Source organism: Epinephelus fuscoguttatus, linkage group LG19 (genome assembly GCF_011397635.1).
Source record: "Epinephelus fuscoguttatus linkage group LG19, E.fuscoguttatus.final_Chr_v1".
In the NCBI taxonomy this organism is placed as follows: Eukaryota; Metazoa; Chordata; class Actinopteri; order Perciformes; family Serranidae; genus Epinephelus; species Epinephelus fuscoguttatus.
The window spans coordinates 33,337,084-33,356,583 of NC_064770.1; the positions used below are offsets into that span (position 1 = coordinate 33,337,084).

A 19,500-nucleotide genomic window follows, 5' to 3' on the forward strand; every position below is an offset into this window, starting at 1 on the left:
TATTTTTTTCAGTGTAAAGCTTATATGCAGAATATAACAATCATTATGTCCTTATGCTGTGTAGGAATTCCTTCTTTTGGTATATTTCCGAACCACGCTGATCAATTGGCCAAAGGGGGGCGCTATGGCAACCGATTGAAATTGCAAACTTTGAATGGGCATATCTCATGCCCCGTATGTCGTAGAGACATGAAACTTTGCACAGAGATGCCTCTCCTCATGAGGAACACATTTGCCTCAAGAACCCATAACTTGAATTTTCTGAAAAACACTTAAAATCAATCTCTTCCTATGAAGTTTGAGCGATCTGCATGAAACTGGGTGAACATAATCTAGGGACCAATATCTAAAGTTCCCTCTTGGCAAAAGTTGGAAAACTTCCTAAAACTGAGCTTCTATAAGGCAATGAATATTGTGGAGGGCGTGGCTCATCACATAAAGGTGTATAACATCTCAAGGGTTTCACCCATCACCATGCAACTTTGTAGGCATATGAGCACACATAATCTGAGGGGACCCCTCCATTATTGACCCCATCAAACAAAATGGGGGCGCTAGAGAGCTCATTTCTTATCTAGGCCTAACCGCCATATGGATTTTTACTAAACTTGGTAGATATGTAGAACAGGACGCCTCAAGGTGACTGGAGAAATTTAACTCTAATTGGCAACTGGGTGGCGCTATAACAACAGAAAAATGCTTACAAATGGCTAAAATGTGACCGATCGCTGTGGCTCCCCCTGTGGCCCAATGTTTTGTTTTGTTTTTCTAATTTTTGGTATGACTAAGTCATGGTATGGTATGCTGTACATAATCATGGAAACTGTCAGTGTGTCATTCTGTCAGTCAGTCATTCTGTCTGTCCCACGTTTTTCTACTCACTGACGTGGTCAATCTATGTGAAACTGCACATAGGCACTGAGGATTGGCATAGGTAGAAGGTGACAAAGCTACCAATGGGTATGGACTAGTATATATATATTAGTCAGGTTTCTGACTGGGATTTCTGAATGGACCGATGGGAATCAGAGTATCAAGCTTCAAAGTACACTGCAATTCCTTCCAGGTGTGTGGTGCAAAGAATCTAAAAGCAATCTTTCCTAAATCAGCATTAGTTCTAGGAACCTGCAGCACTAACCAGTCAGCTCTCCAGCCAATAAGTGACATCAAATATGAGGGCAATTTTTGAGGAAGTCCCTCATAAATAAATAAAAACAAATGCTGGTCCCTTCTAATAGAAAGAGAAGGCCAACCCACTTGTTGATAAAGCAAACAGTGATGAGTGCCATAGCTGTGTCCGGTTATAAATCTAAGGGCTGAATTGTAGACAACAGCATATAGGGGCATAACAGTGGAGGCTGCTGCATGGCAATAAATTACATCACCATAGTCTAACACTGGCAGAAATTTTGCTTCCGCAGTCTTCTTTCTACATGATAAAATAAAACAGGACAGTTTCTGTATAAAGCGTAATTCATAGTTTCCTTGTTAGTGCATCAACATGTGGTTTGTAGGTGAATTCATCATCAATCCAGACGGCTAAGTATGTTTAATGATTGTACCATGTAGAGTGCACATTTGGAGAGTCCTGTGGTTAATGTTTTGGGTTCTGGAGAACAGCATATATTTTGTTTTGTCAGCATTTAATACAATTTGGAGATTTATAAATGCATTGTGCACGATGGACTGAATTTTACTACATTTTTAACTGGGTAACTGGTGATCTGTAACCTGTAAAATTGCAATTTGCCTCTGTGTAGCTGATGTTAAGAACACAGCTGTCTCTTTTATTTGTTTTATTTTAAATATACTGTATTTATGTGAAGTGAGTAGTAAATGTTGACCTGAGACTATTTGTGAGATTTCACTGCCCTCCAGTGGCCACAATGAGGAACTACAACACTGAATCGTTATAATATCGACTTTAACTCATTAATTGTGTGATTATCCTGAGTAACAACACTAACATCAGTGTTCTTGATCGTTTTATGAGTTATTTATATTAAATAACAGTGGTCTGATGTGGTGGTCTTCACTGCATGCTGACATCATTTCAGGGGTTTACAGCGTGGTGGTGGCAGTGTGGAGCATCTGTGCTCTTCCTCGGACTGCAGCTGCTCTGATGCTCCTGATGCTGATTAAATGACAGTTTAACAGCCAGAAAGAATCTCAGACGCAGAGGAAACCTACGGAATCCGTCTCCTGTATTTTCGGTTACCTGTATTTTAGGCCCACCGACAGGCCCCAGGCTTTGCTGTTGTCTCTCTGGGAGGATGTCGTCATCCGAAAATGCTGAGTCACATAAAGGTATGTCGATAACTGTTATCAAACCAGGTTGGTGATCAGGGCAGGATATCCAAACAAAAAAAAAATCATTTATTATAACTATTTGTATTGAGCCAGAGATTATACATATTTCTTATCTCCATAAATATTTAAGAATCATATAATTAAATTTGTGCAAATTCAGATGTAAAACATAGTACATGAGATGTTGGCTTGTGTTTTAAGATTGGAACAGCGTCAAAAATAATGAAAAGAGAAAGGAACTTTTTAAAATAAAATAAATAAATGATTAAATTAAATTTAAATTGACAGAGATAAAATAAATGTGTGTATCAAATTAAAGAGAACATAATATAAATCTAATCTAAGAATAGGAATACAACTCTGATAAACCAGTCTAGGAATATTAACTTCACATCAATGTGAATTACAGTTCTTTTTCTAAAGTGCAATAACTCATTTAATGTGCAATAATATGCATGAGCCCTTTTTTAAATCCCACTTTAACTGCATACGTTGGCAAAGAGTGAGTGTATCTGCAAATGTGTAGAATGTGAGTGGAATGGAGGCATTTATTTATTTATTTTTATTGCTATTTTATTTCTATTTATCAGTTATTTTTATAAATTAGACCAGTCTTTAAGTGCACCTGAATTTCGCTGTGTTTGTACAATGATAATAAAGAAATGTGACTTTGAATAAGGCAGTCTAGGAACAATAACGTCCCATGCTAATCTTCCCCCTTAATCTCCTTTATCTAACTAATAGAAGTCATTTAAAACATTTTTAACATATTTAAAATCAAACAATCTATCCATGCTTTATAAATCAGCCCAAATATGATCTTAAATTGTATATAATTATTTTTTCATATATACATAAATCTGTTTTAAAGGTCCTGTGTAAAGGATTTAGTGGCATCTGGCGGTGAGGTTGCAGAACTTAAACTCTTGTGTGCCAGGCATGTAGGAGAGCTATGATGGCTGATGTGAAAATGTGAAAGGCCCTATCTAGAGCCGGTGTTTAAATTGTAGAAACAACAAGGCTGACTCAGTGGAAGTGGACCGCTTGCCTTTGGCTGAATGTCTGGACTTCATCGCACTTGCGGACTGGCAGACCTTGCGGGCACCTTCTTGGGAAATCTGGGAGTGCTGAGGACTGTCCAAGTCTACAATTCATCCAGTCCACAAGGGGCCTAAGGTGGACTCTCTGCAGACTTCCAGAGAGTCTCCTTCGGGTGCAGACATGTGGGTTATTAAATCAGTGAGGTCTGCTGAAGTCTGCGCCCCAAGTGCACTCTCTGGACGTCTGCCGAGAGTCCGCTTGGGACGCAGACTTCAGCAGACCTCACTGATTTAATAACTCACAATTCATTGCCCTACGGACGTGACGTTGTAGTTTTATCAACTGCCACAAAAACCCTATGAATGTGTAAAATAATTATTGATATTTAGGCCTATTAAATGCTACTTGAATTGTATAGGCCAGAAATAATATTCAGCCACATCCTGATACAGAAATATGTAGAAATACAGGCTGTAGAGGGACTGAAAATGCATGTTATCATTGAAGCCTATCAGGCAGCACAGTGAAATAGGCTTAAAATAAATACATAAATTGTCCAGAAAACAGCAAAAAAAGGTCTTCTAATGTCAGTAATACCCAATTTAACGAGTTACAGTCCTGTCCTTATTTAGTATCCTGTTATATAGAGATGTATTAATAGCCTATCTTGTTATCTGCAGGAACAGATGAGTTCAGCACTATTCATCAACTTATATGACATATATATGAATATGACAGCAGTGATAGTTGAATGTTTCCACGGCAACAAGTAAAACAGTCTTGAGGGCTGTCTGTCAGCTGCTTGCAGTCTCTGCCTTCACTGACTTTACGTGATGACAGTAAATGCGTCACACTATGTACAAGTGAAGTCCTCAAGGACTCAGTCCACAAGTCCAGAAGGGGGATATTTGGATTCAGCCCTAGGCATGAGGAGTAAAACATACACCAGTTCTGCCAAAAGATGCCCCCAAATCCTATACACTGGACCATTGCCAGTCGGGGACCACTGTGCTGGATAATACTAATATTATAAAGTGATAATTATATACATGTACTATGCTTGAATCTTGCTACAGCCTGTGAAGCATCACTCGCTCCATCAGAGGCTGAACCCCTGAGGGTCGTCCTGTTGGGGAGGACAGGAACAGGCAGAAGCTCCTCAGGCAACACAATCCTGGGCAGGCCGGCTTTCTGGGTCACCGTCTCCCCCTGTTCTGTCACCACGCAGAGCACGAGACAGACTGGGACAGTGGACGGGCGCAGTATCTCTGTGATTGACACTCCAGGCTTCTTCCACACACACCTGTCCACTGAGGAGGTCATAGCAGAGGTGGGACGGTGCGTCGCCCTGTCCTCTCCGGGACCCCACGCTTTCTTAGTGACCCTGCAACTTGGCAGATTCACCCAGGAGGAGAAGGACGCCTTAGAGTGGATCAAGGCTACATTTGGGCCCGGAGCCACCAAGTTTACCATGGTGTTGTTCACCTGTGGGGACCAGCTGCAGGGCAAGAGCATCAAGGACTTCCTGGGAGAGAGCGAGGAGCTGTCAGAATTCGTCAGCAGCTGCCACGGGGGGTATCACGTCTTTAATAATCATGAACATGACAAGACAGCGCGCTCACAGCAGGTTGCACAGCTTCTGGAGAAGATAAACAAGGCTGTGGAGAACAATGGAGGCGGTTGCTATAGCAACGACATGTTCACGGAGGCCGAGAGGGTCATCAAGGAGGCGCAAGAGAGGGTTCGGGGACAAAGAGGACTAAGGATGGAGTCTCCGATCAAGGTGGCTACAGGCAAAGAGGAGCAGGGACCAGAGTTAGAGAGGAGGAGGGAGGAGGAGGAGAAGAGGAAGGAGGAAGAAGAGGCCAGGAAAAGAGCGGAGAGGCTTTTCTGGTGCGAGCTGTTGACTGCAGTGGGGAAAGGTGCAGCAGAGGGGGCGGGGATCATGGACAAGGACGAAGGGAAAGGGAAGGCTGTGAAGAAGGTGAAGGTGGTAGAGAGGGCGGCAGCTCTGGCGGCGTCGCCACTCTCCATCACTTCAGCTGCGAAAGCGGTGGGAGGAGCTGTGAGGGAAGGAGGCAAGGTGTTATATAAGCACAGAAAAACTTTCCTGAAAACACCTCACTGAACGAGGTCAAGTATCCCTCACCGCCATGACGCCTAAGATCAACACAGAGTTGATGATGTGTGAAAGAAAAAGTCAGAGCTTTGTTTTCATTGTGCATCTAATGCTAACAAGCTTTGTTTACCGTCAACACGATGCACTGCTACTTTAAAAACATCCTGTAAAATAAGACTGCATGTGCGTGTGTGTGCATGTGTGTGCACTCCACAGAAAGGCAAACATCCTGGTGCGTTGCTCTCCATGTGGATTGTTCACAAAAACCACAGCAACACCTTTCAGCTGAGAGAATTCACGTTATAATAAATGTAATGTCATAAAAATGGTGTCCAATTCAACTTACTGCAACTAAAACATTTGTGTCATCTTTTACAGAAATTCATCACGCTCTCCGGCCATTTTTCCATTTTTATCCGCAGTACAAGAAGACAGTTTGGTCGCAGTACCAACCCAGAAAGAACAAAAACATTTGTCTGACTAAAACATTGCAGCAGTTATCTGTTCCATCTTTGGCTTCATTTAACACGTGACAACATGTTTAGCCCTTTTTTCTCCCTTAAAGAAATACACTGAAATATAAAAAGACAACAATTAAGAAGAAATATAAAAAGATAAAAAGTAACATACCTGGCAAATCATGAAAGGACTTATCATTTGCATATACAGTAAGCTATTCAGGGAGTGTCTTTACATTACAGATCCAAAGAAGAAGACACTTTGTGGAAGCTGTTCAGCTTTAAAGCCCCTTGAGGCAAATTTATGATGTTGGGTTATATAAATAAAACTGACTTGACTGGAAGAGTGCAGTGTACGATTTAAAAATAGAAACTACAATATTTGTCATTGCTGTAAATCATGAGGCAAGACTGAGTTTGTCAAACTTGGATAACGTGTGGGAGGCTTTGACATGAAACTCTGGGCACTTTTCAGCTTTTAAGGGCAACATTGGGACGTTTCAACCTGGATCCTATTTACATATGTTTTTGTGATGAAGTGACAAATGGAGACAACAATTTTTGAAACTCCCAGTATTGAGCAACACTGCTGCAGCAAGCAGTGGCGAAACAGGATGCAATGTAACGTTACTAGGCAATTGCACATCTTTAATTCACAAGTCCTTTTTTGCCACCAGCAGGCTCAGATTATTATTCCAAGTGTTTGACAGCATTATGGAAGGGATCCTACAGAGATAGACTTTTTTGATGAGGAGTAACATCCTTTTTGTTTGACTGGAAACAGCCCCAAATCCCTATCACCAAACCAACCAGACTCCATTTAAAAAAACAGTGATTTTATCATCTTAAAACACACTTTATTCAAAGTTGACAGAAACAAAATCTGACTTAAAAAGCCGTCTTGGTTGTTCAATCCACCGTTCAAACAATCACCAGCTCTGGTCTGGTTAAAATAAACCCTTAATTCACCCAGTCAGATGTGAAGTTATGCTGGCTCTCTACTAGCTAAAATCGCTGTGTATTTAAATGGAGTTTGGTTGGTGTGGCGATGCCAATTGCGCGCCTGTTTCTGGCTAAACAAAAAGGATCTTACTCTTCAAAAATCTGTCTGTCTCTGTAGGGATCCTTTCCATAATGTTGTCAGACACCTATAAAAACAATCTGAGCCTGTCAGTGGCCAAAACAAACACTGGACGTAAAGTTAGGGTGCACAAATGCCTCAAGTGGTCATTTGCAGCCTGTTTTGTAGCTGCTGACTGCATCGCTGTCTCTCAATACTGGATCAATTTAAAAAACATTCCCATTAGTCACTTAGACACAAAAACATAGGAAAATAAGTATTCCTTAAACTCAAGAGAGACTGGATCTAAAACTCCATACAATCTAAATGTTTTACAATTTTGTGGATTCAACATTCTAACAGTCTCCAAAGTCTCAAAGGGAAAGTAAAGACAAATACACAGTTTCCATAGTGTTACTCACTTGCCTGGATTTAAGTTCCACATGCACATCATCAGGGGACACCTTTCCAGTGTCACATTTGCATCTTATGAAGAAAAAAATACTCAAACATACATTGCAAACTTCTTACAACAACAGTGTATGTATGCACGCGTACACATACACACACACACACACAAAGTACCAATCACACAGAAAGTCAATCTCTAGAGGTGCACACAGTTTGGTCTACAGAATGGTGTCAGACCATTAGTCCCTTTGCTAAATACATGTACAGTTGTAGGGCGAGGTCTGTGTTCAGACGCTGAGCTGTAGCAGGCACAGGCGGGTGGATGAACGACACAGACGTCGGTTTTAAATGGGCATCGGCAGGCTCATGTTTCCTCTTCCTTTCAGCACTGCGGACAGGCAGAGGACCAAGATGGAGAACAAAGGAGGCATGAGACGAGAGTTTGCTTTTGAAACCTCCAAAATTAAACTTTTCCCACTCCTCTTTTCACCAGGTGAGCTAACAACAAACACTATTCCCAGTCTCTTAACCAGATTTTTGCTTTAACAGCTGCAAAGAAGGATAGTCATCATCTTCAAGTGGTGAAGCTGAAATAAAAATTAATAACACAGCACAACACACAGCCTAGTTGTCTAATTAATGCATATTTGCTCTGTTTTATGTCAGAAGAAAATGCTATTTTGTGTATCTTGGGCTTTGACAACTTAAATTATGATGAGCTTCTGTCATTATTTTTGTTATTTCATAAATGAGGTGACTGATTGACTACTCAAGATAAGTCAAAATAAAAGCTGGGGCTCTGTGGAATAGGACTATCCCCCTGTTTTTAAGACAACAGAGCTGAAATCAGACACAGGTCTCCACAATAAATCATCCCCTTTGCATTAGTCTTTACTCACCCCTTGTGAAGTAAAGGTAGAAGAAATCGCAGTAGAAGATGGTCTGCACGACGCCGGACACCACGGCGATTTGGTCGAAGAAGCCCTCGGTGTGGTAACGCCACACCCAGTTGGCTATGTAGAGGGCTCGGTAGAGGCCGAGGAAGAACAGGTAGTGTGTGGTGATGGACTCTGCCTCGCCGGTCTTGGTGATCATGAAGAGCTGCGGCATTATGGCCACCGCCTCCAGGAAGATGGAGAAGGTCCACAGGATCTGGATGGAATCAGTGAAAGGGAGATACATGACTTCTGCTGACGCTGTATTGTTTGGGAGGTATATACAACACCTAACACCTAACCCAGAACCTGAACTTAAAGGTCCAGTGTGTAGGATTTAGGGGGCTATACTGGCAGAAATGGAATATAATAAAATAAATATGTTTTTTTAATGTATAATCACCTGAGAATAAGAATCACTGTGCTTTGTTACTTTACAATGAGACACATAAGGAGCAGGTCCTCATCCTTGGAGTCTGCCATGTTACACCAGCATGTTTCTACAGTAGCCCAGAGTAAACAGACCAAACACTGGTACTAGACATGGGCATTCGCGCTTTCGTGTCGGTTGCCGTAGTTAAGACCCTCCATAACGAGCAGCAACAAGCAAAGATTTTTTTTTTTTTTTGGTCATTTACTTTTTATTGAGTTTTCATTTAAGGTAATCATACAAATGAAAAGAGACACACCCTAACAAGGAGGGGGAGAAAACAGACATCCTGGGGAGGATCTGGAGGATCTGTGTTTTGTATATCTGGCATCGTACTTGAACAGTCGTGTGCACTTATATCTTTTGTTTCTTAGAATTACATTTTACATTCTCAAGTCTACATTCAGGAGAGAGAGAGAGAGAGAGAGAGAGAGAGAGAGAGGAGAGGAACAGCAAAATGGAATTAAAATGAATTTCCGTTTTCAGCCACTTTTTAGTCAAGGCTTTTTTACAAGCAACCAATAACACTCAAATCAGATAGTTATCTGGCTTTGCCCAGCGAAGCTCTTCTAGATCACCAAGGTACATGGTTTTGAAATTGAGTTTGACCTTCTTCTTAAAGGCTGCTTCTGGCACACCGTGGACAGCTCTCCAAAATGGAGCCACAGAGGGGCAATTCCAGAAAATATGAAAGTGGTTAGCTACTACATTGCCACATGATCTCCAGCAAGCTGTCTGATTGGAATAGCCAGTCTTTTGCGTTGGAGTAGAGAAGAATCAAGACATGTTCTTCCAACTAAATTCTCTCCAGAAGAGAGAACTTGTCATGCAGATTTTTTTTTAAATTTAAACTGCTTTCACCACTTTAAATCACCAGGTCCATTTGTTTTGCAGAGGAATAGACCTCTGTGGATCAATTGGCTCATGTTAAAAACCTCCAGAGCATCTGGATCTTAAGTCATCAAAGAAAAAAGGCAAGCACGAATTAGCAGGTGCTGGGCTGACGGCCAATCTGCGATGAGCCAAAGTGTCAGAGAAACACACATTGGTGATGTGAAACTGCTTTAGTCTGCTTTACCAGTTTTATTTACCTGAGCTATTTGTTTTGGAGAGGAAGAGGCCTTTGTGGATAATTCAGCTTACAGTAGAAACCTCCTGGGCAATGAACACTAATAAAATTCTAAGCAGGAGAAGTTTTCACTGAGATGCCACAAAATCCCCCCGACTCTTACACACTGCTCCTTTAAACTGAACATAAATCCCCCAAACTGCGTGTTTATAAGCCCCGTGTGATCTCATAGTATTCAAACTTTTCTACCAGGACCCAAACTTATTGACGATGCTGTCTGAGTGCTTGTTTACCTCCATTGGGGTGAAAGCATAGTTTTCCAGGAAGGACAGCCCGACAACTGGTACCAACAGGAACTCCACACGGAAGGTGTCATTTTCAGAGTCGTACGTGTTCCTGAAGCGCATGTAGATCAGGTACACAGTGGCATAGGAGAGAGACAGGAACACCACCTGAGAGCACAGTAGAATATTAATTATACATCGGCAATGAAAGTCTGTGTAAACACTGTGTTGCACTGTTAGTGAGTGAGACAGACTGAGTACTACTTGTTTTGCAGTTACTACATACAGTGTGTGGGTGAACCTGGATTGAGCTGGTGTGCCTCTACCTGTGTGTCATATCCGCAGCATTTGGACACGAACTCTGGATTTCAAACTAGATCAGTGTCCCAGCAGGTCTTGAGTAAAAAGAGTGTTTTAACTGGGGTCAAAGTTGAAACTGTGTGTGATCTACACTTACCTTCATGACCGAGTTGTACGCAGAGATGAAGACAGTGAACAAGTCAAGGTACCTGGTGGTGAACACAAGCGCAAACAGCACCTGAGACTTCCCAGAGATGCCTACAGAGAGAGACAGAGAGAGAAAACGAGTTTAACCACTGTCTAATGTGCAATTAAAAGCAGATGACCACACTCAGGTGCAGGCCAGCTCACAGATACAAGAAGTAAATGTCATGATTCATCTAATTGTATGCTTAAACAACAAAAGAAGACAACTATACTGCAGATGTGACTTGTCATAAAGATTGGGGCTGCTGTATTATAGGTGGAGCAGGCAGCTGATTGCTTTGTTAACATTGCCACGTCGCTTCCACTCCAGCAGAACCCCCAGTATGATGCACACACCCTCCATAATGAACTTAACTGACATCTACAATAACACTTCTGCTGTACCTCTACTATATATACTGTATAGCTGCATGCATACTGCTGCCGTGAGGCTGCATAGCTGTAGGTTAAAGTGCAGTGATGTCAGAGTCAACGTACCAGCACAGGATCTGGACTTCCATATCTTCAGTAACAGGATAAGGATAGCCACCAAATGTGACACGTCACCGGCCAGACGAAAGATGTTCATTGTGTTCCGCTTAGTTAGCAAAACCTCTGTAAAACTCCTGACAGGCCTTACACGTCCTCTGGACACTGGTCACAGCCACAATAAGCTCTGCGACTGCAAACAAATGACGAGCGGATAAAAAGCTAAAAAGCTAACAGCTACACAGCGAATTCCGAGTCTGTGCGGTAGCTTGTCGGCGCGTTATCGACACACATGTAGTAAAACAATTAAAATGACCACTGAGTCCACTCATAAACTCAACTGTGTCCGCAGAGGTCCGGGAGGAAAGTTGTTGAAGAGGAGGTGACGTGGCTGACAGCTCGGACAACGGCAACTAGCGTCAAGCTAGCCTGCGTCAAACAAATGTATCCTTTTCCGGTTCACTTATTTCAGAGTAAAAGTCTCATTAGGCAACACTCGGCCTTCTGTTGACAGTAAACCACCAATAAACCACGAAAATATTATGAAAACTACGCATTTTGTGGTTATATTTATCAATTATTCAACTCTGATAAATATTTCCGGGCAATGTGTTACTTTAAAAGATTACATTCTTTTATTTTGAAAGCAAAACTCTATATTTCCGGTGTAGCCTGACTGTCTCTGGCTAACTTGATGCTAATGGTTTAACTGGCTGTAAGGCTGTTTGTGGGCCATCAAGAAGCAAAGCCCTGATTAAACAGAAGATGGCGACAGACTGCAGGCAATAATGAATTATCATTTTGTTCAATATGAGGAAATAATTAAAATAGATTTTTATTGGATTTCCATTCTTCTGAGAAAAACTGAGAATTGTGTCTCTGTTTTCCAGTTTAAGATCACTGTCACTTGATCCATGGGCGGATTACAAAACAATGGGTCCCTGGGCACAAATTTGCAAAAGGCCCCAGCACCTCTCTTATGGAAGCAAGACACACAAACCCTTCATACACAGAGATCATGCACAGAGATCATGCTTCTTCTTTCTTTTTGCATTTTAACACAGAACCAAACAACAGTGGTATCATGCCTGTAGGAGCTATTCCTGGTGTAAAATGTATGTGGGATGCTAATTAGTCCTGTAGGGTTCACTGTTGTGTCATTGGTATCTGTCAGTATAGGTAGGAACTAGGAATGGGCATGAGTATTCAAGCACTCAAGTAACTGTAGGGATGTCAGTATTCGCTCAGCATGAACATGACTTATATATTTTTTCACTATTTGAAATGGGCAAAATCTCATTTAATTGTAGAGCAGCGTGGCGTGTATTGCTTTGCTCAGCCACTCCTTGCCCTGCTGTCACTCTCTCTGTTTATCATGAGACTACTACTGCAAGACTGTGACCTATGTACCAAGGAACAGTTGTACCCTTTTTCCATTGTCAGTCTTACCCACGTAAACTTCTAAAGCCATGCTGCTCTGATTTGTGTTTCCATTGTCAGTTTAAAAGCACCGTGCCATGCCAAGCCAGGCCGGAGATAGACCTTCTCAGGAGTAGGTCCAAAAGCCAGGCCGCCCACCGTCAAGAAGGTAGCAGTATCGTCTCGCCAACTGCAGCAAACCCCCCTTCTCCCTCCTAAACAAGCCGTGCATGTGGCGAGACTCTACTTACCTTTGTCTGCAGGAGACCAAAGAGAAAGGTGTTTTTAAAAGTCTGTGTGTGTTCAGCTCTCAGCACTTTTATAACTTCTCACTGAATCTCTGTGGGTTGGAGTTCGCTATCCGCCATATTAGAAGTTGTGCTAATGCGGCTCCAGTGTAAGATGTAACACAGCATGCCGGCATCGCAGAGGCAAAAGAGGGGTGACAAGCGTGATTTGTAACTCAACAGCGTCTACCACTGGTGTGACATATAACATACTCGTCGGCAGTGCTTTATACACAATAACAATGGCGTTAAAATGGCAATAACAATCATTTACCGTCCCTAGTTCATGGGAGCTGAGCTCATTCTCTGCTCAAAGGATAAAGAGCTCCCAGACCTCTTTGTTTCCAATTTGTGGACATTTTAAGCTGCTGTTCTTCTTCTTTAAGTTAGCTGCTAACTGCTAGTAGCTGCTTTTCAAATCTCCCTGGGTTGCACGCAAAACACGTTTTCATAACATCACACATGTGCCACGCATGATGCTGTCCTGCTGGCTGTCCCTTTTCCATAGACATGGTTTAGGCGTTGTTACTACCTCCACTACCAGCTGACAGATAAGACAACTCTGTCAACCCATTACACAATTGTACCTTTTATAAAGAATGCCAAGGCAGCATAACGGCATGCCTTGAAGAGGCAGTGTAAAAGGAGCTTCAGACTTCTCAAGACTCAAGACTCAAGACAACTTTATTAATCCCCTAAAGGACAATTTTACATTAGTCGCCATGATGAATTACATTAAAATGTGAAGAAAATACCAATAAATATGTTCATTAAAAAAAAAAAAAAAAAAGTAATCAATACCGGCAATACCGGATGATAAAAATACATAGAGGTACACAGTACCCAATGCACGATCTTCCCCAATGGGGGAAATGCAGAATAACTTTTTTGGTTACGCATTTAGTTGGTCTAAAAGTAGTCAAATTTATTAGACCTATTATAATCCTAGGGGACATTTATTCCTTTATAGTGGAGCGATAACAGAAACAAGGGAGGGAGAAGTGCAACAAAGGTCCTGAGCCAGTTTTAAACTGTGGACACTGCAGTCCATAGTCAGCATCTTATCCCCAGAGCCAAAGGGTGTGATCTATCTTTTCAGAAAGATCAATCAATATCTATTAAATCCTGATTAAAAATATCAATATTCCCCTCTGCCAATATCTTAACCTTAAACATTCATGATTATCCATATTGCATTTATTAAGCCATCTTTTATTTATTCTTATCCTTCATTTGTATTTAAATTTGTATTTCCTGTTCAATGGCTTTAATACATCACGTCGAACACTTTGAATTTCCTTTGTCTGTGAAAAGTGCTTTACAAATAAATTGCCTTATCTTACCTTCCTCCTTTATCATCTTTGGCAGATGGTCTGCATGAATCACACACCAATATGTACCTGTCTTCAGGCTGAGACGTTAATAAGTTTAATTAAATGTAATTAGATGAAAAAAATGTACTTATCAGATCATATTGAAATGATTCGAACGGATTATATTAGTGGATTTCATTAGCAATCGTGTTTCACAGCAGACGATGAATAATTATCTGTGACAGATTGTAATTTGAAAATATCTCATCCCACACAGGCAAAGATGATTTTAGTCTCCTCCGGCTGTCTGATGAACTGTTTCTATTTGTGTTATTCTCATTTAAATGAGACTGAGATGAGTCAGAATGAATATAATTTTTTTTTGATGTGTGCAAATGGAGGACTATCTCTTAAGGTAAATGCCACAGTCAGACAGCATCCAAACTTGAATTTGTGATGCTAAAATAATCTCACCCAAATCTTTTTTTTATCCACCCAAAGGCTTGTACTGTATGTATTCATAGTTCTCAGTGTTTCAAAATACTCTCCACCCTCTCTGTCTTCACCGTCTTCTGGCACGTCAGCTCCACCTGCCTCCCTTCCCTCCTATATCTGAATCACAGTCCACTCGCCCTACATTTCTCACCCCCCCCAATCCCACCGTCTCCACCTCCTCCTCCGTCCTCCCTCTTAATCCACAAATTGCATCTGAATTCTGGCATCACACACGTTCTGCTCCCCGGCATCCTACTCTTATGTTTGATGCAGTAAAATCAGCACAGGGCACCTGAGATTACAGAGGAAATGCTTTCAGCCTACTTAGACTGCATCCGTGGTGGTGCAGAGAAGTGAGGAGGCGCCGCACACCGATGAGGAGTACACAGCTTCTTTATACACCCCTGAAACATCCAGCACAGAGCCTGGACTCTTATTTATGTCACCGGGTTGTTCAAGTTGAGTGTTATTCTCAAGCAAAAGTGTTTATATTGTGTCAAATCTGATACAGCAGACAGTAAGAGTGATGAATGAGCAATGAAGATGGAGGCAAGAAGAAGAAACAAACAGTTATATACAAAACATGCAGTCAATTATGCTTCTCTATCCTACTATGGGTGATTTATTCCAGACAAATGCACTATAGAGGACATCTTCTAGACAGAGCTGACCCATACATCGGCTACCACAGTGGGTGTGTGCTGAACACAAGGTTATGGGAACTAATCTGACACCCAGGCCTGATTAGCAGCTATTTATACATACACACAGTACGGTCTGCCCCGAGGAGTCCGTCTTGTCTGCCTTGTCATCTCCTCCTCAGATGCTAGACTGATCTGTCTGTCTGCAACCCGCCCTCCCTCTCCACCTTTTCTCCCATCACACACAGCCCATCTTTTTTAACTGTTATAGCACCCAGTCATTTAGTGTCTGAAAACCACCAACGCTGCGTGGCAAAGGCTCCACTCAGCTGTGAGAGCTGACACTACAGCTGGTAAAGGCTGTGATTACTGTTAAAATGAGACTTAAGGTATAGTCATGCAGAGTTTAAATTAACCACCTGGAGGGTTTTTTTTAAAGCTTGCGCATTATCACAGTTTTCTAAGCCAATATACTCTCTACGATTTAAGTCATATTTAAGACTTTAAAACATCTTTGTTCGACTTTAACATAGTTTAAGAGTCTCCTCCAATCCAGTTTTCAAAGTCAGGGTAAAGAAAAGCTCCTAACATAGCATTGCCTCTGTTTTCCCAACTCTACATGTTCAATAATTTAAGAAATAATTCAGAGAAATGCTTATAAACATCAATGTATTTCTCTGTTCTGGATTTACAGTTAGGATTGGTGGACCTTTAACCTGCCAACACATTCTCACTCCGACCTCGTCACATATTGACGTTTGGTCATAGACTTTCCACGTCCACATACGACGTGCAAGGTACCCTGGGTGTGTTGGTTGTTGACGTTCTGAGACGCTGTGTCAAGTTCTGCCTGTTACATGCATTGTCTTCTTTCAAAATACGCTTCCATTTTCACAGGAAATTTACTGTTAACATGCTCTGGGCGGGCGTAACATGATGAGGACAGCGCTGCGCTGTAGGACTCGAAAAGTAAACAGCCAAGATGGCAGCTGCCGAAGGACCGCGTCCATTCAATTTAGCTTTGGAAGAAACGCTAAGCCAACTACACTTATCTTTTTCCTTGAGAGAGGAACAGAAGACTGCCCTAGAAGCCTTCGTTTCCAGGAAGGATGTTTTTGCTGTTTTGCCAGCGGGATACAGCAAAAGCATAATATATCAGCTAGCCCCACTGGTCGGCAAACCGATGCATACGTGCAATGACACGTCACCTTGTTTTTTGCTCTGATTGGCCATCGTGCTATTCAATTGCGTGCGGCGGCATGTGAAATGCCTCAGTTAGTGCCGCCCCTTGGGTAGGAAGGGTGTATCGCTGAGGGCCAGACTCTTTCTAGATTTGAGTCTGGATTTCCAGGCTACTACGTCAGCACGACAATGCAAACTGACGTTTTGTTTCCTCCAACAACTAACGCACATGGTCGGGTTTTGGCAATACAAACACGTGGTTAGGTTTGGCTTTATAACCTTACAGAATGCAAACACCACTCTCCAGATGAAAGTCAGTGTTTGTTGGATCACCATCCCTCCCTCCTACCCTGCACAAACTTCACTGCCTTAAACTTATGCTCATGTCCCGCCACCAAACGTAGTTAAACTATAATGGCGACTGGCCATGTATCATGCCGATGTTAAAGGACAGCTACTTTCGTCAGACGGCAAGTCACTGCCCAAGCACGGGATTTCGACGGCTTCGGGGTGATACCTAGTTGGGCTGGGACAAGAGGAAGGCTATTTCTCAGGAGCTGAATCTAAGAAATTTGAGAAAATTGTCAAAATCATTCTTCAAATCTCTCATACTAATGACATACTGACTTTGGAATTTTCCTTTCTTCTGTGTTATTCCCCGTAGATGTTTCGTTCCCTACTATCAATATATTCCTTTAAATTAAAGCTGTATATTTGTCTTTTTAAGGAAAATGACAACCAGTCTATCTGAAGAACAATGAATTGCCTAATGTACATGTACAGATACATAACACGTTAAAACAGGATTGTTGTGGAACTCAAAATGTACCAATAGTCATATTAACTGTAAAATAATAAACTAAAGTATGTCGGTATGTGATTCCTTCACTCTCATACTGACATAGTTTTGCCATCCCCTATAAAAAAATTCCGAGGGTGCCACTGCTGATGTGTAGGTGCAGTCCTTGAGTGTAACTCTTGCTTCATACTCTCTTTTGAAGCTTTTGTATTACTAAAACTGTACTAAACTAGGCTCCAGTATTTTCTACCACACAGTCCTTGTCATGTTTAATTGACCCTTGAACAGTTCTCATCATGCCATCCACGGCAGCAGAACTCAAACAGACTTCATTCACAAGTGTCATTCCCTTCATTGTGTACATGTTACCCCCCGGAAGTTCCCCCCGTCTGTCCTCGAAGTTTCTGTTTGCCTCACTGTTGCCGCTACTTTCATTGCTGTGTCTCCATCCGCCCCCTCGTTCCTCCTCTGTGTATTTGTCATATGGGCAGATGCACACCCACATTCCTATTCAGAGAGAGAGATTTTGAAAAGAGGTAACCCTCCGCTCTGTAATTTAGAGAAGGAGAGGGAAGGAGGGAGAGCTAGAGGTAGGAAGAGGGAGGGAACCATGAGGGGGCTAAAGGGGAGCTGTGGGTGAGGGCAGGAGGGGAGGGAGGGCCGTTTCCATAGAAACTGTTTGGCTCAATTCATATTTCCTATAGCCATGTGAAGTCTGGATGAAGGAATCCTAAATTAAACTAGAAAATGTCTCTTGTTTTTTTGTTCTATTGAGCATAATGAGACTGTGTCAATCTTCATTAGGCAGCAGAATGACTGTAACAGCACCATAACTAAAGCTCAGATTACTGAGGTCTGCTGTTTTTCAGATACTATATGCAAACAGATGATTAAGAATTCATACATTTTAGTTTTAAAGCCAATACTCCAACTGATGTTATGAACCTGGTGCAGCTGCGTGCATAAAGAACAGGGGAACTGTATGAGCTTTGAAATAAAGACAAGTGCAAAGTACATTTACTCCCTCTCTGTAGCTTAAGTACAGTCTTGAGGTACTATTTCTCCATTTTGCTGTAATTCCTTTTGCAGAGTAATATTGCAACTACAAAAAAAGGATGTACAACAAAATAGACTTATAGGCACCTGGCGCAGCATTACATTCAAACACTCCAACAGAGGCATTTATTAAAAAAAATGCAGTCATACTTTTTCATTTTTATACTTTCATTTGCTTCATTTTACTGCCTGTGATTTGACATCTAATATTATTGAATGGGACTTTGTCTTTTACAACCAGCAGAATAATGCCAATAATCCTCCCACCTAGTATTAATGATATGGCTGTGAATGACAAACATTTTAAGGTTCATTTACTGCAACCCAATAGCCAGAATAAATTTTGGCATTGTACGTAGCAGTTATGTTGAAATGTTTTGTTTCTGTTGTGACAACGCTGTGGATAAAGTGTGGTTAGGTTAAGCACAAAAACCACTTGGTCAGGGTTAGGAAAACATCATGTTTTGTTGAAAAATATGCAGTTTGGTCACTAGAACTGCAGCTGGAAATGTCCGAAAATACCTTCTTTTGTTGCCACAAATACAGCTGGAAAAATCCCAAAATCTAGTTAAGAATATCCTGCTTTTTGTTGCTACAGACATGGCTAAAAAATGCCCCAAACCTTTGTTAAAAATATCTGCTTTTGCCACTTAAAACATGGCTGGAAATGCTCCAAACTCTCATTAAAAATACTTCATGTTTTGGTTACAAAAATGGCCGGAAATATCCCAACCTCATATTAATAATACCACCTTTTGATGCTACAAATGGCTGGAACTGTCACGACCTCTTGTCAAATGAAATAACCACTTTAGTTGCTACAAAATCGTCTGAATATGCCCCAAACTCTTGTTAAAACTACCTGCTTTTTTAGTTACAGTACTGGCTAGAAACGCCCTAATCTTTAGTCAATAAAAGCTGTTTTTGATGCTACAAATGGCTCAAAATGTCCTGACCTCTTGTTTAAAGAAATACCCATTTTTGTCGCTACAAACACAGCGAGAAATGTCCCAACTTCTCCTTAAAAATACCTGCTTTTGTAGGTGCAGATCCTGCTTGAAATATCCCAACCTCTTGTTAACAAAAACTGCTCACTTCGTACATTCACGGCTGGAAATGTCCCCAGCTCTTGTTAAAAATACCCACCTTTCTTTGATCCCTAAGAGCGGTCTGCTGCCGTTTGCTGTTTGGCAGCCATCTCTCCTAGGTGTCACGC

The 19,500-nt window shown here is 41.6% G+C and overlaps 2 protein-coding genes across 2 annotated transcripts; one reads left to right on the forward strand and one right to left on the reverse strand.

The window, feature by feature from the left end:
• Positions 1-1,961: 1,961 nt before the first annotated feature.
• LOC125879918 (GTPase IMAP family member 7-like) lies at positions 1,962-5,991 on the forward strand. The gene is made up of 2 exons (XM_049562084.1): positions 1,962-2,307; positions 4,428-5,991. Exons 1-2 carry the CDS (start codon positions 2,274-2,276, stop codon positions 5,477-5,479), a joined length of 1,086 nt encoding a protein of 361 aa, XP_049418041.1. The 5' UTR covers positions 1,962-2,273; the 3' UTR covers positions 5,480-5,991.
• A 252-nt stretch (positions 5,992-6,243) lies between these two features.
• kdelr3 (KDEL endoplasmic reticulum protein retention receptor 3) lies at positions 6,244-11,513 on the reverse strand. The gene is made up of 5 exons (XM_049562093.1): positions 11,102-11,513; positions 10,575-10,675; positions 10,127-10,285; positions 8,299-8,551; positions 6,244-7,787 (listed from the first exon to the last, which is right to left on the reverse strand). Exons 1-5 carry the CDS (start codon positions 11,190-11,192, stop codon positions 7,744-7,746), a joined length of 648 nt encoding a protein of 215 aa, XP_049418050.1. The 5' UTR covers positions 11,193-11,513; the 3' UTR covers positions 6,244-7,743.
• Positions 11,514-19,500: the final 7,987 nt, after the last annotated feature.